General features: G+C 34.7%; 1 protein-coding gene across 1 annotated transcript; it reads left to right on the forward strand.

Annotated features, from left to right (window-relative positions):
* Positions 1-3050: 3050 nt before the first annotated feature.
* On the forward strand, positions 3051-16579 carry LOC141293846 (inhibin beta B chain-like). The gene is made up of 2 exons (XM_073825915.1): positions 3051-4099; positions 15338-16579. The coding sequence occupies exons 1-2, from the start codon at positions 3715-3717 to the stop codon at positions 16111-16113; spliced, it is 1161 nt and encodes a 386-aa protein (XP_073682016.1). The 5' UTR covers positions 3051-3714; the 3' UTR covers positions 16114-16579.
* Positions 16580-24666: the final 8087 nt, after the last annotated feature.

Below are 24666 nucleotides of genomic sequence, written 5' to 3' on the forward strand. Positions count from 1 at the left end.
CACCGGATATTCAAATCACAAGGATATGACGCCATCGGACTGTGTAGTTTTTTAAAACTGTATTTTATCATTTTCTACACATTGTAGTCTATATTCAAAATTTTTCTATAGCAGTCAAACGTTTTTGAACAGTAAGATTTTTAATGTTTTTTTAAGTCTCTATTTGATTTATTTGATCCAAAGTACAGCAAAAGCAGTAATACTGTTATATATTTTTACTGTTTTAAATAACTGCTTTCTGTTTGAATATATTTTACAATGTAATTTATTCCTGTGACCAAAGCTGAATTTTTAGCATCATTACTTCAGTCTAAAGTGTCACATGATCCTTCAGAAATCATTATAATACCGGTATTCAGATTTACTGCTCAAAAAACATTTATTATTATTATTATGTTGAAAACAGCTGAGTAGAATTTTTCAGGTTTCTTTGATAAATAAACAGCATTTAACTGGAATATAAATATTTTGTAACATTATAAATGTCTTTATCACTTTTGATCAACTTAAAACATCCTTGCTAAATAAAAGTATTACTTTCTATAATAATAATAATTTAAAAAAATACTACTCCAAGCTTTTGAATGGTATAGTGTATAATGTTACAAAAGCTTTTTATTTCCGATTAATCAAATAATCCTGAAAAAATGTACTCAGCTGTTTGAAATATTAATAATAATAAAAAAAAAAATGTTTATTGAGCAGCAAATCAGCATATTAGAATGATTTCTAAAGTAAAGATGCTGAAAATTCAGCTTTGATCACAGGAATAAATTACATTGCAAACTATATTAAAATAGAAAGAAAAAATGTTTTACAATATTACTGCTTTTGCTGTATTTTGAATCAAATAAATGCAGGCTTGGTAAGTTTTAAAAACATTACAATTTAAAACATTAGTGAAAGTCTGAAGTATGTGAAGTGTCAAATTTATTTGTATTAATTTATATTATTTTTGTCATTATTTTATGTAAATTGCACATGTTTCTAAGTATGTTATAATCTGGATAATGCGTAATTTCTCCGCATTTATAAACGTAAACAGTATGCAGGATCTATTTTGTGCAAATTATTATTTTCGCTGAGTGGGGGCGCTGTTTTACAACTTTAACCTCGATCAGTCTTGGAATATCAGTTCTAAAACACAAGAATATGTATTGGGATAAAACTAAAACAAACATTGTGTACAAAGTAGCCTGCTTTTTTTTATAATAAAATCATCCCTTTTAATATTTTTCTATTTAAAAATAACTGCTCTGGTGTTTTAGATGTCGAGAAAGTCATTGTCAACCTGAATGAGAGATCTTCAGATGAGCTTCTCTGGCGCCTGCTGAACCTCTTTACGAGTTCACACATTCATTCACTCAAACCAGTTAAAAGTTGTGCTCATTTGCTTTCCATGACAGAAACCTACAGGCTATAAATGGTTTTACTCAAAGAGGATGCTTCATCTTGTTCAGACCCACACTTTGAAATATTTGACCTTGATTTAAGTGATCCATAATCATTTAAAATGCTGTTTTTGCACATTTAAAAAGTGTATTTTCTCTTTTAATAAGAACATGATCTAAATAAATACATCTACAAAATTTTGGGGCATTGCACACACTTCACATTTAGGCTTAATATGGTTTATTACAATATTTTGCAACCTTATTTGAACTTTTAGGCAAATTTTAAATGTCAAAAATAACATTTCATTAAAACGAAATCAATAATGAATGCTATTCTAAAATGCATTTTATCTCTTACGGATATTCAAGCAGTTGCATGAAAAAGGCCTAAGAAGTTTTCAAGACCTGTATAGAGATGGCACATTTTCTAGTTATGTACAGCTTTCCTCTGACATTCTTTCGATTCTTGCAGGCTAGACATTGCTCTGCTTCTTTATTTTCTGGTTTTCCATCTCAGCCCCAGGTACAGGTATGGGAAGAGTTACTGCAACTCAATCCACAACACAAGTCACAAATTTAAAAAATCTATGGTTGTATTTTAAGCTTAAATGAATATTCACTTACTAAAATTAAAACAGCATGGGAGTGTGAGTTGGGAGAAAGCTTTGAAGAAGAATGGTGGCTATGTGCGCTACATAGAATACGCTCTAGTACAATTTGTGCTCGTCTTAGCCTAATCCAATTTAAAGTATTTCATAGAATACATTTCTCTAAGGCCAGGTTATCTGTAATCTTTTCTAATATCGAAGACAGATGTGACAGATGTCATGCATCTCAGTGTAATTTGAGTCACCTGTCCTATGTTACAGAATTACTGGGTTAATTATTTTACTATTATGTCTAAGGTGTTACAGATCAATATAGATGTATGCCCTGATTTGGCCATTTTTGGGGTACCAAAGATTTGGTCTCTAAACAACTTGATATTTTAGCCTTTACTTTATTATTATTAGCTAGGCGCCGTATTTTACTCCATTGGAAATCTAAAAAGCCTCCAACTACATCTCAATGGCTTGTGGATACAAATTGGAAAAGGTTAGATGTTCTGGAAAAAGTAATTTCTTTAAAAAGTGGCAATGTTTTATAACTCATTTTAAGTCTCTTAACATCTTGCCTTCTACTTAATAAATGCACCCCCTCCCTTATTTTTATTTATTTATTTGTTTTATTTGTGTAATTTACTTTTATTTATTTAATCCTGCACAAATGTCATCAATCACAATGCATTTCTGGATATATGATTGTGGTTGAGATATTTTCATAGGTTTGTTTGTACGTACATATATCCGACCATTATTATTAATCTTGTTTTTGTTTTAGTTTTTCTGTTCTTTTTTTTTTTTTTTGGTAAGAAAAATAGGACAATAATTTTTCCTGCAATAATAATTGTTTTACAATAAAAAGTTGGAACCTAAAACGCATTTTAATAATGCAATGTGCTAGTCCTGACACATTTCCCCTGAAGATCCCTTGGTTTCTTAACCTTTATAATCCTGGAGTTGGTGGCTCGTCCCACGTGGTTCTCCAGTCCCGTATAAAAACTTTCCAGCGGCTCAAAAGCGGCACAATGTCTGTTCGCACGAGAAACAAGCCGAAGCTCCCGAACACCCACACCGAGAGCTATGATGAAGAAGTATATGGGGAACGTACACTGGAAGTCAAAATGTCCAACAAAGGAGGACACTATCTTCATCTGAACAACTAAAAAGGCGAATGATCATTTGGAAATACTGTGGGCTCCTGGTTTGCACTCGGTTCCCTTCACCATGGATGATTTTAACTCGTGAAGAAATCACCGGGACAAATCATAACAGGTCCTTTGTTTAGTCTGTGGGGCTTTACACGCGTAATAGAGCTTTCCAGTCATGCCATGACGCATCAGACGCGTGCGTAAAAGTGCCATTCGCGCCTGTACGTGGACAGATATCAAGAGCTTTGGTTACTTTATTATTTACATATCACACGTTTATCAACTTGGGATGGTGTAACAAGCCGTTCTCACTGTGATATCGATCCGAATTGATTTGAAACCATCGCGGAGTGACCAAAGACAAGAATCAAGCGCAGGAACATATACCAGACGTTTACAGGATTTATTGCGGTTGCGTTCAATTCCGGACCGAAGAGTGGATATACAGTTGTTTCACTTTTAAATCTCACTTTTTGTAGGAGAAAAGAGGCGGATACGAACTTGGCCGCTTTCAGCTCCATCACCCCAGTTTCGCATCCGCTCGGAAACTGCCGTTTATCATCCCAGAAGATGAAAAGCTTGCTATTCGAAGTGCTTTGTTTTGTGTCCATCCTCATCTCCATCCGCTGCACACCGGCTCCGGACACCGAAACCCCGAGCATCAGCCCGAGCTGCGCGTCCTGCGGGCTCAGCCAGACGGATGGAGCCACAAGGGTGGACGTGGACTTGCTGGAGGCGGTGAAGAGACACATTCTGAGCCGGTTACAGATGCGGGACAGACCCAACATCACCCACCCCATCCCGAAGGCGGCGATGGTGACCGCGCTCAAGAAGCTCCACGCGGGGAAGGTGCGCGAGGACGGGAGGGTGGAGATCCCCAACCTGGACGGACACGCCGCGTCCATGAACGAGGTGGAGGAGGAGACGTCGGAGATCATCAGCTTCGCCGAGACAGGTGTGTATGCGGCGGGTCCGAGCGCGGTTACGCGCAGGTGCGATTATGATTTGCGACACCGCGTTTACTCACACACTTTTAAGTTAACCTTTCCACTCTTCAGGACAAAATCCACACCGCTGGGGTTCATTAAAAAGGCTTTTAAGTCTAGTACGGGGCATGTTGTCACAATGGGAATCTACTATTATAGGCTGCGCATGACTAAACAATGAATAAAAGAGCAAAAAGCATGCAGAAACATTTTACTATCATTAAACTGAAACGTAATTAATAAACTGAATACGATCACAACACATGTGACAACTTGCCCCGGGCTGACACCTACTGTACTGTATATAAACATAATTTATTATATGTGACTCTGGACCACAAAACCAGTCATAAGGAGCAATTTTTGGGAATTGAGATTTATACATCAAATAAGCTTTTCATTGATGTATGCTTTGTTAGAATAGGACAATATTTGGCTGAGAGGGTGCAAAAAAATCTAAATAGCGAGAAAATCGCCTGTAAAGTTGTCCAAATGGAGATCTTAGCAATGCATAGTACTAATCAAAAATTGAGTTTTGATATATTTATAGTAGAAAAGTTACTAAATATCTTATTGAAACATGATCTTTACTTAGATTTTTGGCATCAAAGAAAAATTGATCTTTTTGGCTACTGCTACTAATAAACCCACGCTACTTAAGACTGGTTTTGTGGTCCAGGGTCACATATAGTGACTTCTTCTTTTATCAATGTATGTTGGTGTTCTTTTATTATATGTACGGATATTACAAAAGCATTGCATTTTAGTCTGGATGAAATAAGTTTAAAGTGACTTTAGGCTTAGATGTGTTTGAAATCATCATAAAAACTACTGACAGTGAAAACCACTTCATGTTTGACTCAGAAACTTATAATTACTGACATTTTGCACTTGTGACAACTAGCCCCGGTCTGTTTGCCATGTGTAAGAGGTGATGCTCTTTACTGTAAGCTAACCTGTTTGTTACAAAGAAAAATGGTATAAAGGGAATTCGTTTTTGGGTGTTTAAGCTTGCTATAAGATTCTTTGGAGATTCATTATAGGTTGTTCAGATCAGTGTTTTGAGTTCTTTGAAAGCAACGGAAGTTCAGAATATTGTGTTTTTTAATGATTTTATCTATGAAGAATCAGAACCTTTTATTAAAAATAGCATTCAGGGTTCGAGAATCGCACAGTAAACTGTTCATTCATTCACAATCCTGTTAAAGAAACAAAACTGAAGCCACCTCCAACAAATCAGTTGTAAAATATCTGCTCTCAATCAATTAAAATGCATCAAAGATTTATTATCTAAAGCAGTGAATCATGAAAACAGATACAGCACAACTTTCAGTTGCAATTGTGACCATGGACCACAAAACCAGTCATCAGTGTCAATTTTTTGACATTGAGATTTATACATCCTCTGAAAGCTGAATAAACAAGCTTTCCATTGATGTATGGTTGGTTAGGGCAATATTTGGATAAGATACAACTATTTGAAAATCTGGAATCTGAGGGTGCTAAAAAAATAAAAAATAATAAAAAAAAAATATTGAGAAAATCCCCTTTAAGGTTGTCCAAATGAAGTTCTTAGCAATGCGTATTACTAATCAAAAATTAAGTTTTGATATATTCATGGTAGAAGAGTTACTAAATATCTTCATGGAACATCTTTACTTAACTTAAATTTTTTTTTTAATAATTTTTCACTCATACAATGTATTGTTGACTATTGCTACAAATATACCCGTGTTACCTAAGACTGTTCTGAAGTCCAGGGTCACAATTATTACCGGTATGACTTTGGTGTTTCTCAATCCAGGTCCTAATACTTATCTCATGAGTGAATGCGTTGAGGAACAGGACTGAAAATGCTGTTAAAAGCAATAGTTCACCCAAAAACAAAAACATTTGCTGAAAATGTGCTCACTTTCAGTCCATCCAAGATGTAGATGAGTTTGTTTCTTCATCAGATTTGGAGAAATGTAGCATTCCATCACTTGCTCACCAATGGATCCTCTGGAGCGAATGGGTGCCGTCAGAATGAGAGTCCAAACAGCTGATAAAAACATCACAATAATCCACACCACTCCAGTCCATCAGTTCACATCTTGAGAAACCAAAAGCTGTGCGTTGGTAAGAAAGAAATCCATCATTAAGACATTTTAACTGCAAACCATTGCTCTCAGCTAAAATCCAAGTCTATAATCCATAACAACACTTCTTTCAGAGAAAAAGTGGTCTGGCCAAACAAGCCAAAACAGTTTATAAACAAATATGTGGTGGAATTTTGATGTGAGAAACAACAGGAGATGGACTTTTTCACTGGAGGACTTTTGGCTGGAAGCAATGGTTCAAAGTTAAAATGTCTTAATGACGGATTTGTTTTTTACAAACACACAGCTTTTGGTTTCTCAAGATGTTAACTGATAGACGAGTGGTGTGGATTACTTGTGATGCTTTTATCAGCTGTTTGGACTCTCATTCTGACGGCACCCATTGACATCCATTGGTGAGCAAGTGATGCAATGCTGCATTTCTCTAAATCTGATGAAGAAACAGACTCATCTACATCTTGGATGTCCTAAGGGTTAAGACATTTTTAGCAAACTATGATTTGTAGATGAACTATATAAAACCTTTAAAGTTACTGGACTGCAACTGAAAATCAATCTGCCATAGTGCCTTATGATCACATTTCATGCATACAAAGACAAAAGACGTTTGTCTCAAGGATGTTTCCTCAAATGCAATAACTACCGAAAAGACTCTTTTTATCGCAGTTGACGTCAAACATCTAGTAATCCAATATTAGTTAATGCAATAAACATAGCATCAGCAAAATCAAATAATATCTGTTTCATAAAGCTGCTTTACGTAAGAATAAACTTGACCTTTAGCCCTTAAAAGTCCACCTCAAAAGTGTTATACACGTACAGTCCGCCACCATCAATTTCCACTGGAAACAATCACGTCCCGTGCTGCATTTTCTCCCTCTTGAATATCCTGTTACATTCAAAAAATCTGTCACATTATGCAAGTAAAATGGGATGCAAAGAGTGTTTCATGTTGACTTCACAAGCAGAATTGAGGTTTTTCAGCTTGTATTGAATTTGCTAAACAAATTGCGCAGGATGCAGCAAGAGTTCAAGGTTAAAATAACTTCAGGAGCAAAGAGCTGATGCGTACGCTCAAAAACAATAAATCAATGCTGTCTTAGTAAAGCACGCAGAGTAGAATCTCACCAATGCACCGTAGATTTCAAGCACCATTTAGGACAAGGCCAATTATCCGAAACCCAGGGCAGATCTGGACCTTTTGACCCTTTGTGCTGCGCTGTTCTTCGGCTGCCAAGATGAGACTCGCATCCGGACGAGACCCAGGACGCGTTTACTGAAATGATGGAGATTTAAAATAAGCAGCGGTGCCACACGTCCAGACCGTTCACATATGGCTGGTGAAATATTGGATGGTTTATATATGGGCTCGCATCAGGTTACTGGATGCAACATATTTTTGTTTCGCAGAATTGCTGCTAAAATGACGTTTGGTGGTTTTATACTCCTTTTCTGAGCCCTTTGCTTTAAGTTTTCCACTTATAGTCAACACGATATGCCATTTTCATGGCAAAAACCCATTTTACTTTAATAATGTGTAATGTTTGCGACCACAAAACCAGCCTTTAGTAGCATGGGTATATTTGTAGCAATAGTCAAAAATACATAGTATGGGTCAAAATTATCAATTTTTCTTTTATGCCAAAAATCATTAGGATATTAAATAAAGATCATGTTCAATTAAGTTATTTTGTAAATGTCCTACCGTAAATATATCAAAACTTAATTTTTGATTAGTAATATGCATTGCTAAGAACTTCATTTGGACAATTTTAAATTATTTAGATTTTTTCACCCTCAGATTTCATATTTTAGTTGTATCCCATTCCCAGCCAAATATTGTCCTATCCTAATAAAACAAACTGAATTTATTAATTGAGCTTTCAAATTATGTATAAATCTCAAAATTCCAAAAAATAAGGCATAAATGTAAAATAAAAAATGCTTTCAACTAGATTGATGATGTCAACTGAAAAGTAATTTTAGAGGTAAAACAAGTATTATATTTTGATGAAAGATTATAAAGAATATTTTTCGGAATAGCATGTTCTTATGAATCATTTACAGTGAGACCAGGAAAAATAATAGCTGTAATCAAAAATATAATATAATGCATAATGCTGACTTAATGCTTCATCTATAAATAATTGAAAATGTAATATATATATATATATTAAAATATATATATATAGTTCAATTTTAAATAAGCAATACAAATGCATAAATAAAAATAAGCAAAAAATAAAATTAAATAAATGAAAAAGTAAGACAAAAAAGTGAAAAATAAGTAATATATATATATATATATATATATATATATATATATATAGATAGAAATAAAATGAAGTTAAAACTGTATAAAAACTACTTTATAAAAATTTATAAGAACTTACAAATTTTATAAGAAAATTTATAACAAGAAGAATACAAAAAAATAAATAAAAACTTTAAAGACTTAAATATTATATTCAAAATTCAAATATTATAAAAAAAAAAAAATAATAATCATAAAAAATATTTCAAATGATTTAAAAATTAAAATTCAAATAAAAATATATTTAAAAATTATATTCAACTTAAAATGTTAAATGAAGTTTATTTGCAAAAACAGACAACTTTGTTTTTTTTTAATTTTCAAAAATCATGTTTTAATTGTTTTATTGTGTTAGTTATTAGATATTTTTTACTTTATATCAAAATAACCCAATTGCAGTTGATTGAGATTTTTGGAATGCATGAAAAACATGCTTTTTGAAAACTGTTAATCTGTTTTTGCAAATGAACTTCAAATCTAAAACCTTCTTTTTCAAAAATCCATCCTTTTATGATACTTCTATACAAAGTAGCACCTCTAAAGACAGTTTTAAGGTTAAGTTTGCCATTGCAGTGGCAGTGAGCTAATAAAGCCGTCACGGAGCGGGTTTGGATTCTGCGAAGTCTCATTAGGATGCGGGGTGACCTCAGGACATGGAGCTCTGGAAGACGTCCAGGATCTTCTTGAGGATCTCGTTTTCTTTAAGAATGGTGCTGCCCTGCGCTGGCAGAGGCCAATTGAGTCCCTCTAGGTTTCTGTGACATCTTAATGGTGTGTGGAGACTCAGGTGAGGAAGGCTGCCAAGAGGGATAATTCGCTCGCGCTGTCTATTAGAGCCCAATGATGAATGTGCTCCGGCGCTTTGCAAAAGGCCTGAATCGAAGCGGGAAGCCGTCCAACCTGTAATCATGCGTCGCCCCACGTCAACGCTTGTTTTTAGCTGCGCTTTTGCGCTTTGATTTTGCCAGCTGGAAATGGCGGTGACAGTAAACACCATCCCTCCTTGTTCAGCCATCACTAGTGATTCTACTACGGGTTAGTGATCTCAACAAACACTTAACGCTGAGTAACTAGTGCTGTTTGTGTAACAAACTGAACAAGCACAGGGTTAGTTAAGGACAGCAATAGCCAACAATACATTGCATTGGTCAAAATGACTTTTCTTTTATGCCAAAAATCATTATGATATTAAGTAAAGATCATGTTCCATGGAGATATTTTGTACATTTACAACTGTAAATATATCAAAACTTTATTTTTGATTAGTAATATGCATTGCTAAGAATTTATTTGGCCAACTTTAAAGGGAATTTTCTCAGTATTTAGATTTTTTTGCACCCTCAGATTTTAGATTTTCTTATATTGTCCTATCCTAGCTTATTTATTCAGCTTTCATATAATGTATAAAGGTTTTGTGGTCCAGGGTCACATATACAATATAATAAAATAAAATAAAATATTAGAATAAAAACTAAAAAAAAAAAAAAAAAAAAACCTGACTTGGTAGATAACTGAAATTAAGTTTTCATTGAAGTACTAATTACTAAATAAATAACTAAAACTAAAACTGAAATAAAAGTAAATAAAAACAAATCGTTTTTTTGGTTTTGATAATTAAAATAAAGATTATATAAAACCTAATATAATGAAATGTATATTATATAATTAAATGTCATAAATTATTAGATAAAATCGAATGAATATTAAGAAATAAATACTAAAATAAGTACGTTGAAATTGAATTAGTAAAATAAATAAAATTGAAGTAAATTTAAATTAAATTTTATTCAATTTAATTAAATTTTATTCAAATAAAGCTAACATAAATAATACAATAAAAATATTATTCATGTAATATAAGTATAAAAATAAATAATATAAATGTTACATGAAAAACTTTAAATGAAAATAATGTCCTGAAATAAGTTTATACTGAAGTAAAGCAACTAAAACAGCAATAAATGTAAATTAAAACAATTTGAAATAAAACTGATATTAAATCAAATCTAATAAAATATATAAAATATATTAGATGGAAAAATGTAGATGAAAAAAAACTGTTGTCTTGGTACTAAATTGAGATACTAAAATTACTCAAATTAAAGTAAATATAAGTAAAAATAAAAGTATAATAACAGTAAATAAAAACTAATTGTTTTTGAAATTTGAAATACAGTTAATAAAAATTATAAATATAATATAATATAACTAGCAATTCAAATAATTTTTAAATTTAAATACTAAAATCAATAAAACAAATAAATATAAATTAAAACTATATAGAACTCTATATAAAAATAAATAATGTAAATGTACTTCAAAATATTAACAGATGCTATAATATTAAGTGATCAGACTCACAATTTTCACCTGTCAGATGCTAAAACATCAACAAAAAGGACCCAGGATATAAAAGTCACTCAGGATAGCAAGCGTACCCTAGCAACCACATAGCAACATACTAAAAGCATTCCAACTTTAACAAATTGACAATAACATCCTTTCAGCCACTAATAAGAACACACCAGCATTATGCAGTTTACATGCACAGACAGCACTCAGATGTAAGTGTAGTTGTTTGTGTGTTCAGTGCTAAGCACAGGAAGTGAAGGTGAGCGAAGCACAGACACACACTGATTACCTGTGCTGTGTTGTGGAGGTGGACTCTGTATTGTGGCATTAAACGGCTCCACCCGACTATTGTTGGGCTCCGCTGGCAGGCAGATTAACTGAGAACAGGCTTGTCTTGGTTTCCTGATGGTTTGAGTCACAGAGATTCAGATTCTTTTTACTTCATCAAAATAACCTAACTGTACAGTTGTGGCCAAAAGTTTTGAGAATGACACAAATATTAGTTTTCACAAAGTTTGCTGCTCAACTGCTTTTAGATCTTTGTTTCAGTTGTTTGTGTGATGTACTGAAATATAATTACAAGCACTTCATACGTTTCAAAGGCTTTTATCAACAATTACATGACATTTATGCAAAGAGTCAGTATTTGAAGTGTTGGCCCTTCTCTGCAATTGGACTGGGCATGCTCTCAATCAACTTCTGGGCCAAATCCTGACTGATAGCAACCCATTCTTTCATAATCACTTCTTGGAGTTTGTCAGAATTAGTGGGTTTTTGTTTGTCCACCCGCCTCTTGAGGATTGACCACAAGTTCTCAATGGGATTAAGATCTGGGGAGTTTCCAGGCCATGGACCCAAAATGTCAACGTTTTGGTCCCCGAGCCACTTAGTTATCACTTTTGCCTTATGGCACGGTGCTCCATCGTGCTGGAAAATGCATTGTTCTTCACCAAACTGTTGTTGGATTGTTGGAAGAAGTTGCTGTTGGAGGGTGTTTTGGTACCATTCTTTATTCATGGCTGTGTTTTTGGGCAAAACTGTGAGTGAGCCCACTCCCTTGGATGAGAAGCAACCCCACACATGAATGGTCTCAGGATGCTTTACTGTTGGCATGACACAGGACTGATGGTAGCGCTCACCTTTTCTTCTCCGGACAAGCCTTTTTCCAGATGCCCCAAACAATCGGAAAGAGGCTTCATCGGAGAATATGACTTTGCCCCAGTCCTCAGCAGTCCATTCGCAATACTTTTTGCAGAAGATCAATCTGTCCCTGATGTTTTTTTTTTTGGAGAGAAGTGGCTTCTTTGCTGCCCTTCTTGTCACCAGGCCATCTTCCAAAAGTCTTGTCCTCACTGTGCGTTCAGATGCGCTCACACCTGCCTGCTGCCATTCCTGAGCAAGCTCTGCACTGGTGGCACTCCGATCCCGCAGCTCAATCCTCTTTAGGAGACCATCCTGGCGCTTGATGGACTTTCTTGGATGCCCTGAAGCCTTCTTATCAATGCAGTGGAAAGTTTTTTGGGGATTAAGTTAATTTTCATGGCAAAGAAGGACTATGCAATTCATCTGATCACTCTTCATTACATTCTGGAGTATATGCAAATTGCTATTATAAAAACATAAGCAGCAACTTTTCCAATTTCCAATATTTAGGTAATTCTCAAAACTTTTGGCCACAACTGTAGTTTGACTGAGATTAATTGGAATTCATAAAGAAAAACATGATTTTTGAAAATTGTTAAAAACTGCGTTATATTAGTACATATATAAACCTTTTTTTTTATTTCATTGTGTTCATTGTTGTATAAACTTTCCCTTTAATACTCAGTTTTGTACTCGGGAACAAAAAGTCACTTGGGACAACATGATCTGTGAAGCATCCCACAGTGTAATATTGTTTGTTATAGTTACTAATGAAAGTTTTCATGAAGTATTATCCCTAATTCAGCAGGACAGAGTTTACATTTAAATGAGTTACAGTGCTGTGCTCAAACCAAATGTGATTATCCAATCAGAGGCCTGCGAGCCGCCCATGTGACCCTCTCTCTCTCTCTCTTTCTCGGCACAGCTGCGCTCAAGTATACAAAGCGCATGACAAATACTGAATATTTTCAGATTTACTTTTAAACATTTCTATTTCATGTGTTTTGCGGATACTTTCCAGCAGGCTCAGATTTATTAATGCATTACAGAGAGACAGAACGATCATACTTCTTATTTTATGCTGAAGTCTGTATGGGTTCCAGGGAAAACCTGAGAGAAAGACCGAAAAACAGCATTTTAGTTTGTTTGCTAAGCCAATCGTGTGATCATATGCATGCTTTTCACCTGCTGGATGATAAAACAGGTGAAAAGTTACTTTAGATTTATCGTTTGTAAGCAGAAGAGATGAGTTTGGATGAATCTGGAGTGTTCGGTGGCTCCAGAAGCGTTCAATATCATGTAAATGTGTCCTTTTGTGAATGTCAAAGGGATGTGCTTGATCGCGCTCTCACTGTACGGCTGTATGTCCACGTTTCCTGTGACGTCTCATGGTTCATTGTGAGTCTCTGCGGCTCACAGGAAGTCTTTGCAGCGTTGTGTTGTTCTCTCATAAGCTCTCTTGACTCCTGTCATCTCCATCCAGACCCCCGGCAGCACTGGATCGGACCCCAGAATACCGCTGCTGTCATGAGACCCTGAGAACATGCATTTAACCATGCAATAATCAGCAGCTAAACTTCCAGAGAATGTGTCTGGGTTGTATTTCAACCTAAAATCAGAAGAAATACAAATGACTATATTCTGCACAGAATTTAGATTTCAAGGCGTTTAGTTCATTATTCAAATTGCAAAGCATTTATTCATCATGGTAGTATTTGTTTTTGTTCTGCTTCTAATTAATTCAAAACTTAAGTTTAATTTAAGGTTTAGTAAAATAAAATGGGTGCATCTCATGAAACATTTTAGGAAACATTTCAAGTGGTCCCAGTTTATATTCTACTCAAATAGTAGCTTGTTTATAGGACTATTTATTTTCATGATTTTTATGACATTTTTTTTGCCTTTAATTTATGTTGAATTTAAGTTAAATTTAAGGTTCAATAAAATAAAATAGATGCATCTTATTAAACTTTCCAAAAACATGTTGAGGTCAAATTAGAAATTATATTTTTTTTAAATAAATTTTGCACAAAGGTCTATTCTGTTCTGTGCAAAATGAGGTTATTTATAATATGAAAATATATTTTCTCATGAAAATTAAGCACATTTCACCTCTATTTTCACATCAGAATTGTGAGCATATGAAATTATATATTATATATAATACATTCTATAATTATATATAATAATTTATATATTTTTGAAATTGTAAAATATAAATTATGCAAAATTTTAGATTAATAAGATGGGTGAATCCCAAAAAAGTAACATAATTTACAAATGAAAATAAACATAAAAATAGGCTTCATTTTGTGCAGAATATCTATTTTTATTTGTATAGATAGTATATCTAATTTTTTTTTCTGAGATTCACCCATCTTATTTAACCTTTGATTAAACAAAAAATTTGCATAATTCATATTTTACAATTTCACATATATAGAAATAATTATAGAAATGTATTTTCAATAAATATTTTTTGTTGTCTTGTAAATGGGCTTCATTTTGTCCAGAATTTACAAGACAACAAAAATTATTTATTGATCTTATTTTTATGGCACATTTCTCACCTATTCTCATGACTGCAATGTTAACATATGAAATCAAATTTATGTTAAATTTAATTTTAATCTAATTTAATTTAGAGTTCAATAAAACAGTATGGGTAAACCCTATAAAATCCTCCAAGAACAGGGTTGCATTTTATCTTAAAATCAGAAAAAATAAATTATATTTGACAAATCTATAAGACAAAAAGATATATTCATTGTGACATTATGTTTGTAAATTAAGCATATTTTTCCCATTTCTGTAACTATATAAAATGATAAATAAAATGAGTATTTTTTTATATTATATATTAATAGTGTATATATAGTACTAGTAATTTTTTTTACCTTTATGCTGATGTTTAATTTAATATTTATAAAATGCATGAATATATACCAAAATATATTTATTTATATTATATTATTACTTAGATTTATTACTATATGATTATATAGTATATTATTTAAATTGTAAAGTATATGAAATTTTTTTAAAATAATATAAATGAACTATCTTACATGTAATGAGAACCTCATGAGAACCAACACGATTTAATGTCTTTAGGTTGAAGTGGTCCAAGTTTAGGGGGCCATTCATGACGGTTTTAGAGATTCGCTGCCCTCTCTGAATGTTAATGTCTTGAGTCTTTATCCTATAGGCTTTGAGTTCACCAGGTTCATCAGGTTTACGAGTCAGCTGAGAAACCACTGCACTGAGCTAATCGTTTCTCTCTTCTCTTGATCCCACAGACGAGTCGCTGACCTCCAAAACCAGCCTGTTTTTTGCCATCTCCAACGAGGGCAACCAGAACCTGTACGTGTCCCAGGCCAGCCTGTGGTTGTACTTCAAACTTCTGCCTAATGTTTTGGAGAAAGGCTCCAGGAGGAAGGTCACGGTGAAGGTTTACTCGCAGGAACCGGGGCTCGGGAGCAAGTGGAACTTGGTGGAGAAGCGCGTGGATCTCAAACGCAGCGGCTGGCACACTTTCCCCTTGACGGACGCCGTGCAAATGGTTTTCGCCAAAGGTGATCGCCGGCAGAACCTGGACGTACGGTGCGAAGCGTGCGACAAGATGGGCGTCGTGCCTATTTTGGTAAACACGGCCGACGAATCCCATCGCCCTTTCCTTGTGGTCCAAGCCCGAGCGGCCGACAACAAACACCGCATCCGCAAACGAGGCCTCGAATGCGACGGCAGCAGCAGTTTGTGTTGCCGCCAACAGTTTTACATCGACTTCCGCCTCATCGGATGGAACGATTGGATCATCGCCCCGTCAGGGTACTTTGGGAATTATTGCGAAGGGAATTGTCCGGCGTACATGGCCGGAGTTCCCGGATCGGCTTCGTCTTTCCACACCGCCGTCGTGAACCAATACCGCATGCGAGGAATGAGTCCGGGATCCATGAACTCTTGCTGCATCCCGACCAAACTCAGCACCATGTCCATGTTGTACTTCGACGACGAATATAACATCGTCAAACGGGACGTTCCCAACATGATCGTCGAGGAGTGCGGCTGCGCTTGAGACTTCCAAAATATTATAGTAAGAAACTAATATTTATGACTTATCCGTGCTCACAAATCCACACGCACACCCCAACTCTTCCACGCATCTTTGTACATATATTTATGTTCCTTAATCATCGAGCGATTTAGTTCCAGTCTACAGGTTTGTACGATTCTGTCACACGATTGCTTTTATCTCTGTTTGCACTCTTAAAAACAAAGGTTCAAAGGCGAGATCTATTGGTCAAAAAGGTACTTTAGATTCATTCTTAATTATACTTAAAGGCTTTATAATTTACTCATCCTCAGGCCATCCAAGAAGAACAGTAAAGGAGATTTTTTTTGCTGAAACGGTAGTCCTTGGCAGTGTTGGTAAAGTTACTTTCAAAAGCGATGCATTACAATATTGAGTTACTGCCTAAAAAAATAACTAATTGCATTACTTAGTTACTTTTTATGGAAAGTAATGCGTTACGTTACTTTTACGTTACTTTTCAAATCTGGGCAGGGCTTGCTTGTTTGTTTTTAATATAAAAAGTTCTGTTTTTTGCAAATGTAAAAGCCTTTTCACACTAAAAGCCTCAGGTTTAGAGAAAAGTAAATTCACGTCTGCGTAGTAGACCACAGAAGAAAAAATGTCAACTCTTCAGCAATAAAAAGGGAAAACAAATGTGTAGATTATCTTAAGTAATTTTTGCTTATTAGTATGGATAAATTGTATCATCGAAGATTGGGAGCAAAGACATCGGCTAATAAAATGAGATTAAATACATAATATTCTCATCATATTCCGAGTTGAATTTCACAGTTTTAGTTCATTTTGAGAAATACTTTTTTTTAAGTGAGTGAGATGAATTAATGCATGTTCACATTTCACATTTCTCTCAACAGGAGAGCTTTTAATCAATAAATGGGGGGGAAAGTAACTGGCATTACTTATTTGAAAAAGTAACTATTTTTTATCAATTAAAAAGTAGTGTTACTTTAATAGTTGCTTGAAAAAAGTAATATTATTACGTAACTTGCACTACTTTTAATGCGTTACCCCCAACACTGGTCCTTGGTGATTCATAACTTTAAGAGTTAAAAAGCTTATACAGGCAACAGAAAATTAATGTCCACAGCTACTGACAATATATTGAGGTCTTCTGAAGCAAAATGATCGATTTGTGCAAGAAACTGAACATTATTTACATTATTTTCTGTAATCCAGAGCTGCAGACAAACAGGAAAAAGGATTATTTTCCATGAACTGATTATTTTGGACAGTACCCTGCTGAAAAAAAACAAAAACAGTTAAAACCAGCCTAGCGCTGGTCTTAGCTGGTTTAAGCTGGAAGTAGCTGGTTTTAGCTAGTCTCCCAGCCTGACCAGCTAAGACCAGCATGGAGAAGTGGCCAAAACCCCTCTAAAACCAGTCTGCTGACCAGCTATGAGCAGTTAAAACCAGCCTGATTGACCAGCTAAAACCAGCCAAGGCTGGTTTTAGCTGTTTTTTTTCAGCAGGGTAAGTTTCAATGAACTGGTTCAATTCACTAGTTCACTTAAATAATCACGCAACGATTACAGGTATTTTATGTTGTAAATAATGTTCGGTATCATGCACAGACTGATTGTTTCGCTTTATAAGACATCAATATATCATCAGAGCCAAGGGTATTCATTGCTTTTCTTTTTCTCAAAACCCGGCAACCGCTGACTTGCATTTAATTTAATCACCACGGTTTCAGCTATAAAATACTCTTTCCTGTTCTACTAAAGAAAAAACGTCACCTACTTGGATGGCGCAAAGGCGAGTAAATAACACATTTTCACTATTCCATTAAGAACTATTGACTGTTTTGAAAGGTTTTTGAGGAACCAAAAATGGTTCTTCCCTTTTGAAACCTTTATTTTTAAGAGTGTAGTTTGGTTCTCGTCTTCAAAAATGGAAAGAGAAGGGGTGATCTTCTCAAAAGACATTTATATCTGCGTACCTTCCCAAAAAGCACTGACCATCTTCTCAAAACAACGCCAGCACTTCCCACATTGAGTCCACTGGGTGACAACCAATCCATTCGAGAGCATCCGTCTTCAACGAACATCCGCAAAGAGCTACAGCATGACAGACATGAGGTCCATTCATAAATCAAGAGGCATGTCTTGTTATGTCTCGGTTGTGATTATTCATGCAACAAGCCGAATGAGTTGCCAAACTCTCCAGTTACGTCATGGTGCAGCATAGCACTTGCAAAAAATACCGTAAATGCACAATATAAAGCACTTGCATGCCTTTGAAGGCGAAGTGGCGCGCCTCGTTCACGATTCCTCTGAAATAAGTGCCGCACAAGCTATGCAATGTATAGTAGTGACCAACACCGGATGACCCACTTGTTATAAACTGTTTTCAATACTTGAAATGTAAACTTTCGCTTCCTACTCTGAGCGGATGGTTGTTACAATGTTTGCACTGAAGCTGCATTATTAGTAAAGAAAAAACCTGCCATTGAAAAAAAAAAAAGAAAAGTTATTTTTATAGAAGCTGAAACTGAATTCTGTTCAAATGTATTATACCGAATTATGGAACCAAAGAGGCCAAGATTTTAGCTATTGTGAGATGGCGAGGCCATCGGATTCTTTTGTAAAATACTTTTTAAATGCGCAAGAGGCCTAAACGATGTATCAGGGTACAATAGAATGGATTCCATTTTCAAGTTGTTGTTTTGTACAGTAGATAAATGGAATATTTCATATTTTTCCATCAACTTTAATTTTTTTTTTCAATTTTCTATTTAATACTTCTAGCGTCTATTCCAGAATCATTTAGAGTCAAATACATGCCATCTCTGTACAGCTTATGTAAGATAAAAATGCTTTTAAATATTTTGTTCTTTGTAACTGTTATGAAATAAATTTCTTATTCTGCATCAAGACTGACGTGTGTTAATTTTACATTCACGTTTATGCATTATGAATTTTTATCCATTGCATTCAGGATGTGCACTTTATCAGTTCATGCATTTCCTGGGAATCAAACCCACGACCTCAGTTACTTGCAGAAGGTTTGTGGGTTTGATTCTCAGGGAATGCATGAGCTGTTGTGTTAAATTTTGTTCTCTTGAACACATGGGATGAAGCAATGCTTTATTCACATGTCTGTGCAAAATTCAACTTTTCTGCAAATTTTCTGGGAATTGATCTTATGACCTTGCCATTACTCACACATTACTTAAGTTTATGGGTTTGATTCCCAGGAAATGCATGATCTGTTATTTTAGATTTTGTTCTCTTGAACACATGGAATGGGAATGGTGCCTTTTTTTCACAAATGTTTATTTAATTTTTTTGTCAATTTTTACAGGTATCAAACCCATGACCTTGGCATTACTCAAGCCAAGTTTATGGGTTTAATTCCCAGGAAATGCATGAGATATTGTGTTCGATTTTGTTCTCTTTACACATGGAATGGAATTTGGCACATTTTCTGGGAATCGATCTTATGACCTTGGCGTTACTCACACCCAATATTCCATTTTTTTTACACATTTTTTGGGAATTGAAGCCACCTTGGGACTACTTGCATCAAGTTCATGGGTTTGACTCTTTACTCGCTAAGTTTGTGGGTTTGATTCTCAGAAAATGCATGAGCTATTGTGTTAGATTTTGTTCTCTTGAACCTATGGGGTAGAAACGGTTCTTTATTCGCAAATTTTTTGTGCAATATTCACATTTTCTCCCACATTTTATGGGAATCGAACCCATGACCTTGAACCATGTTACTTGTACCAAGTTTGTGGGTTTGATCCCCAGGAAATGCAAGCTGTTGTGTTAGATTTTGTTCTCTTGAACATATGGCTTGAAAAGGTGCTTTATTTGAAACAGTTTCATGCAATATTTGAATTTTTCACAGAATTTCTAAGAATTTCTATTTCTAATTTGGCATTAATTGCACGAAGTTCATTGGTTTGATTCCCAGCGAACGCATGAACTGTTGTGGTCGATTTTGTTCTTTTGAACACAGGATGTAAACTGTGATTTATTTCCAAATGTTTTATGCAATATTCCAATTATTGGCACATGTTCTGGGAACCAATCCCATGACCTTGATGTTACTCACGCCAAGTTTCTGGATTTGATTCCCAGAAAATGCATTAACTGTTTTGTTCTCTTAAATATTTGCAAATAAAGCACCATTTTACATCCCATGTGTTTAATGCAATATTCCAATTTTTCACAAATTTCCTGGGAATCAAACCAACATTGATTCCTAGAAAATGCACGAACATGATTTTGTTCTTTTGAACACATGGGATTGAAGCACTTTATTTGCCTGTTTTATGCAATACTCCAATTTTTTGCACATTTTCTGGGAACCGATCCCATGACCTTGATGTTACTCACGCCAAGTTTATGGATTTGATTCCCAGAGAATGCATTGACTGTTTTGTTCTCTTAAACACATGGGACATAAAATGGTGCTTTATTTGCAAATGTTTAATGCAATATTCCAATGTTCACACATTTCCTGGGAATCAAACCCACATTAGCATTACTTGTGCCATGTTCATGGGTTTGATTCCCAGAGAATGCATGAACTGTTGTGGTAGTATTTCTAAAAAGATATTGTACTTGCTAAAGCAGGCTACAGTAGCTTCGTTTGCATCCATTTATTTTTGGGAAATTTGGGCATATTGCATAAAAACACTGGATGGAAATTGCAAGATGTGCATAAAATCTTTAAACATCCATTAAAATGCACAATTGAAGTGGAAGATTTTTTATTAGGCCAGAAAACATACATAAACTATGATGGAAACACATTTTACTGAACAAGTTCCTGGATGCAACAACAAGCAGATCATGTGTTTGGATAACTGGACTAACCAGCATTGAAAACAATTTGAAATATTGTTCTAGTTTATCGAAGTCCGTCATCAAAACGATTTGGAATAATTACCTCCCAGAACGGTTTCAAACGATTGTATTCCCAAACATCAGGCTGCAAAATAACATGACAGCATTTGTTATTGCATTTCATCTGAATTAAGTAATTTATTTAAAAAAAGATGCACATGCTTCACTGTTTGCAGCAACTTGTTATTATTGCATTACTGATACTTTGAGCCATTTTCCCAGGAAGATTTTACTCTCGTGAACACACGGAATGAAAACGGTGTTTTATTAGCAAATGTTTTATGCAACAATCCAATTTTTTGCACAAGTTTAGTTCACAGCTTTGGATGGAAACGCACATTATGGCTAGTTGAACATAACTACAACCCTAAATAATAAATTGCATCATAAAAATATGTATACAACTTGTGCATTAAGTCTTCCTAGACCTAAAGTTGTAAAATCAGCTGAAAATCTTACAGTCAGCTGCAAATTTCATTTGATGTTTGTTTGTGAGACACACGAGAACCAAAGTTTGATGTCAACAATGTCACAACTGCACTACTAACACCATATTTTGAGAGAGTCTTTTCCACAAGTCATGGCACCCAAACTGAACACCACTGACCACATCACTGTAAAAGCTCAGAACATCCCAGATCCGTCACCACTGCAATTATGGCATACGTGCACATTAGTGCGTCTGCCGCGGGAAAATGCGTGTGTTTGTCAGCAGGAGCCAAATTACATGTTTTGAAAAGACACACAACATCTCAGTCACACATTACTGAGCATTATTCTGAGGAAACTGAGAAAAATACACGTGATACATGTTTAGACAACAGATCAGAGCTGAGAAAGCCGGAGTCTGACACTATCATCAACTTCAACACAGAATTATGTATATGCACTAGTCAACTGTTTGGAATAATTACTATTTTTCAATGGCATGATAACATGTTTATTTCCAATGCTTGGCACAGAGAATGAATGAACTGTTGGGGTCGATTTTATTCTTTAGAACACATGGGATAGAAACAGTGCTTTATTCGCAAATGTTTTGTGCAATATCAACGTTTTTTTTCACATTTTCTGGGAAACAAACCCATGACCTTGGCATTACTTGTGCCAATTTATGGGTTTGATTCCCAGGAAATGCATAAGCTGTTCTCTTGAACATATGGTATGAAAACGGTGCTTTATTTGCAATTTTTTTATGCAATATTTAAAACCCACCTTGGCATTATCCGCACCAAGTTCATTGATTTAATTCACAGAGAATGCATTAACAGTTGGGGTCAATTTATTCTTTAGAACACATGGGATGGAAACAGTGCATTATTCGCAAATGTTTTGTGCAATATTAAACATTTTCTGGGAATAAAACCCATGAACTTGGGGTTACTTGTGCCAAGTTTATGGGTTTGATTCCCAGGAAATGCATAAGATGTTCTCTTGAACATATGGTATGAAAACGGTGCTTTATTTGCAAATTTTCTATGCAATATTTACATTTTTTTTTTTTTACAGAATTTCTGAGAACTGAACCCACCTTGGCATTACCTGCACCAAGTTCATTCGTTGGTTTAATTCACAGAGAATGCATTAACAGTTGGGGTCAATTTATTCTTTAGAACACATGGGATGGAAACAGTGCATTATTTGCACATTTTATGCACATTCCAATTTTTTGCACATTTTCTGGGAATTGATCCCATGACCTTGGCATTACTTGTGCCAATTTATGGGTTTGAGTCCCAGGAAATGCATAAGCTGTTCTCTTGAACATATGGTATGAAAACGGTGCTTTATTTGCAAATTTTTTATGCAATATTTAAAATTTTCACAGAATTTCTGAGAACTGAACCCACCTTGGCATTATCCGCACCAAGTTCATTGATTTAATTCACAGAGAATGCATTAACAGTTGGGGTCAATTTATTCTTTAGAACACATGGGATGGAAACAGTGCATTATTCGCAAATGTTTTGTGCAATATTAAAAATTTTCTGACATTTTCTGGGAATAAAACCCATGAACTTGGGGTTACTTGTGCCAAGTTTATGGGTTTGATTCCCAGGAAATGCATAACATGCATCTCTTGAACATATGGTATGAAAACGGTGCTTTATTTGCAAATTTTCTATGCAATATTTACATTTTTTTTTTTTTTTTTTTTACAGAATTTCTGAGAACTGAACCCACCTTGGCATTACCTGCACCAAGTTCATTCGTTGGTTTAATTCACATAGAATGCATTAACAGTTGGGGTCAATTTATTCTTTAGAACACATGGGATGGAAACAGTGCATTATTTGCACGTTTTATGCACATTCCAATTTTTTGCACATTTTCTGGGAATTGATCCCATGACCTTGGCGTAACTTGTGCCAAGTTTATGGGGTATGATTCCCAGGAAATGCATATGCTGTTCTGTTAGATTTTGTTCTCTTGAACATATGGTATGAATATGATGCTTTATTTGCAAATGTTTTATGCAATATTTACATTTTTCACAGAATTTCTGAGAACTGAACCCACCTTGGCATTACCCACACCAAGTTCATTGATTTAATTCACAGAGAATGCATTAACAGTTGGGGTCAATTTATTCTTTAGAACATATGGGATGGAAACAGTGCATTATTCGCAAAATGTTTTGTGCAATATTAAAAATTTTCTGACATTTTCTGGGAATAAAACCCATGAATTTGGGGTTACTTGTGCCAAGTTTATGGGTTTGATTCCCAGGAAATGCATAAGCTGTTCTCTTGAACATATGGTATGAAAACGGTGCTTTATTTGCAAATTTTCTATGCAATATTTACATTATTTTTTTTTTACAGAATTTCTGAGAACTGAACCCACTTTGGCATTACCTGCACCAAGTTCATTCGTTGGTTTAATTCACAGAGAATGCATTACCGGTTGGGGTCAATTTATTCTTTAGAACACATGGGATGGAAACAGTGCATTATTTGCACATTTTATGCACATTCCAATTTTTTGCACATTTTCTGGGAATTGATCCCATGACCTTGGCATTACTTGTGAGTTTATGGGGTATGATTCCCAGGAAATGCATATGCTGTTCTGTTAGATTTTGTTCTCTTGAACATATGGTATGAATATGATGCTTTATTTGCAAATGTTTTATGCAATATTTAAAACAGAATTTCTGAGAACTGAACCCACCTTGGCATTACCCACACCAAGTTCATTGGTTTGATCCCCAAAGAATGCATTACTATTTTTCAATGTTTTTAAAAGTCTCTTATGCACACCAAAGCTGTTTTTATTTGATCAAAAATACATAAAAAATGTGAAATATTTTTACAATTTAAAATAACCTTGTTCTGTGTGAATCTGTCAAAATGTCATTTATTTCTGTGGTCAAACCTGAATTTTTTCAGCTTCATTATTCCAGTCTTCAGTGTCACATGATTCTTCAGGAATGAAGAAACATTTCTGATTATTATCAATGTTAAAAAGCAGTTGTGGAAACCATCATATTTTTGTGGAAACCGTGATACATTTTATTTTTCAGGATTCACAGACGAACAAAGTTCAAAAGAACAGCATTTATTTAAAAATAGAAATCTTTTGTAGCATAATAAAAGTCCTTAGTGTCACTTTTGATAAATCTGATAAATTTGATAGATTTTTTAATAATTTGAATTTATTGCAATTATAGTTTTAG

Source organism: Garra rufa, chromosome 20, assembly GCF_049309525.1.
Source record: "Garra rufa chromosome 20, GarRuf1.0, whole genome shotgun sequence".
NCBI lineage: Eukaryota > Metazoa > Chordata > Actinopteri > Cypriniformes > Cyprinidae > Garra > Garra rufa.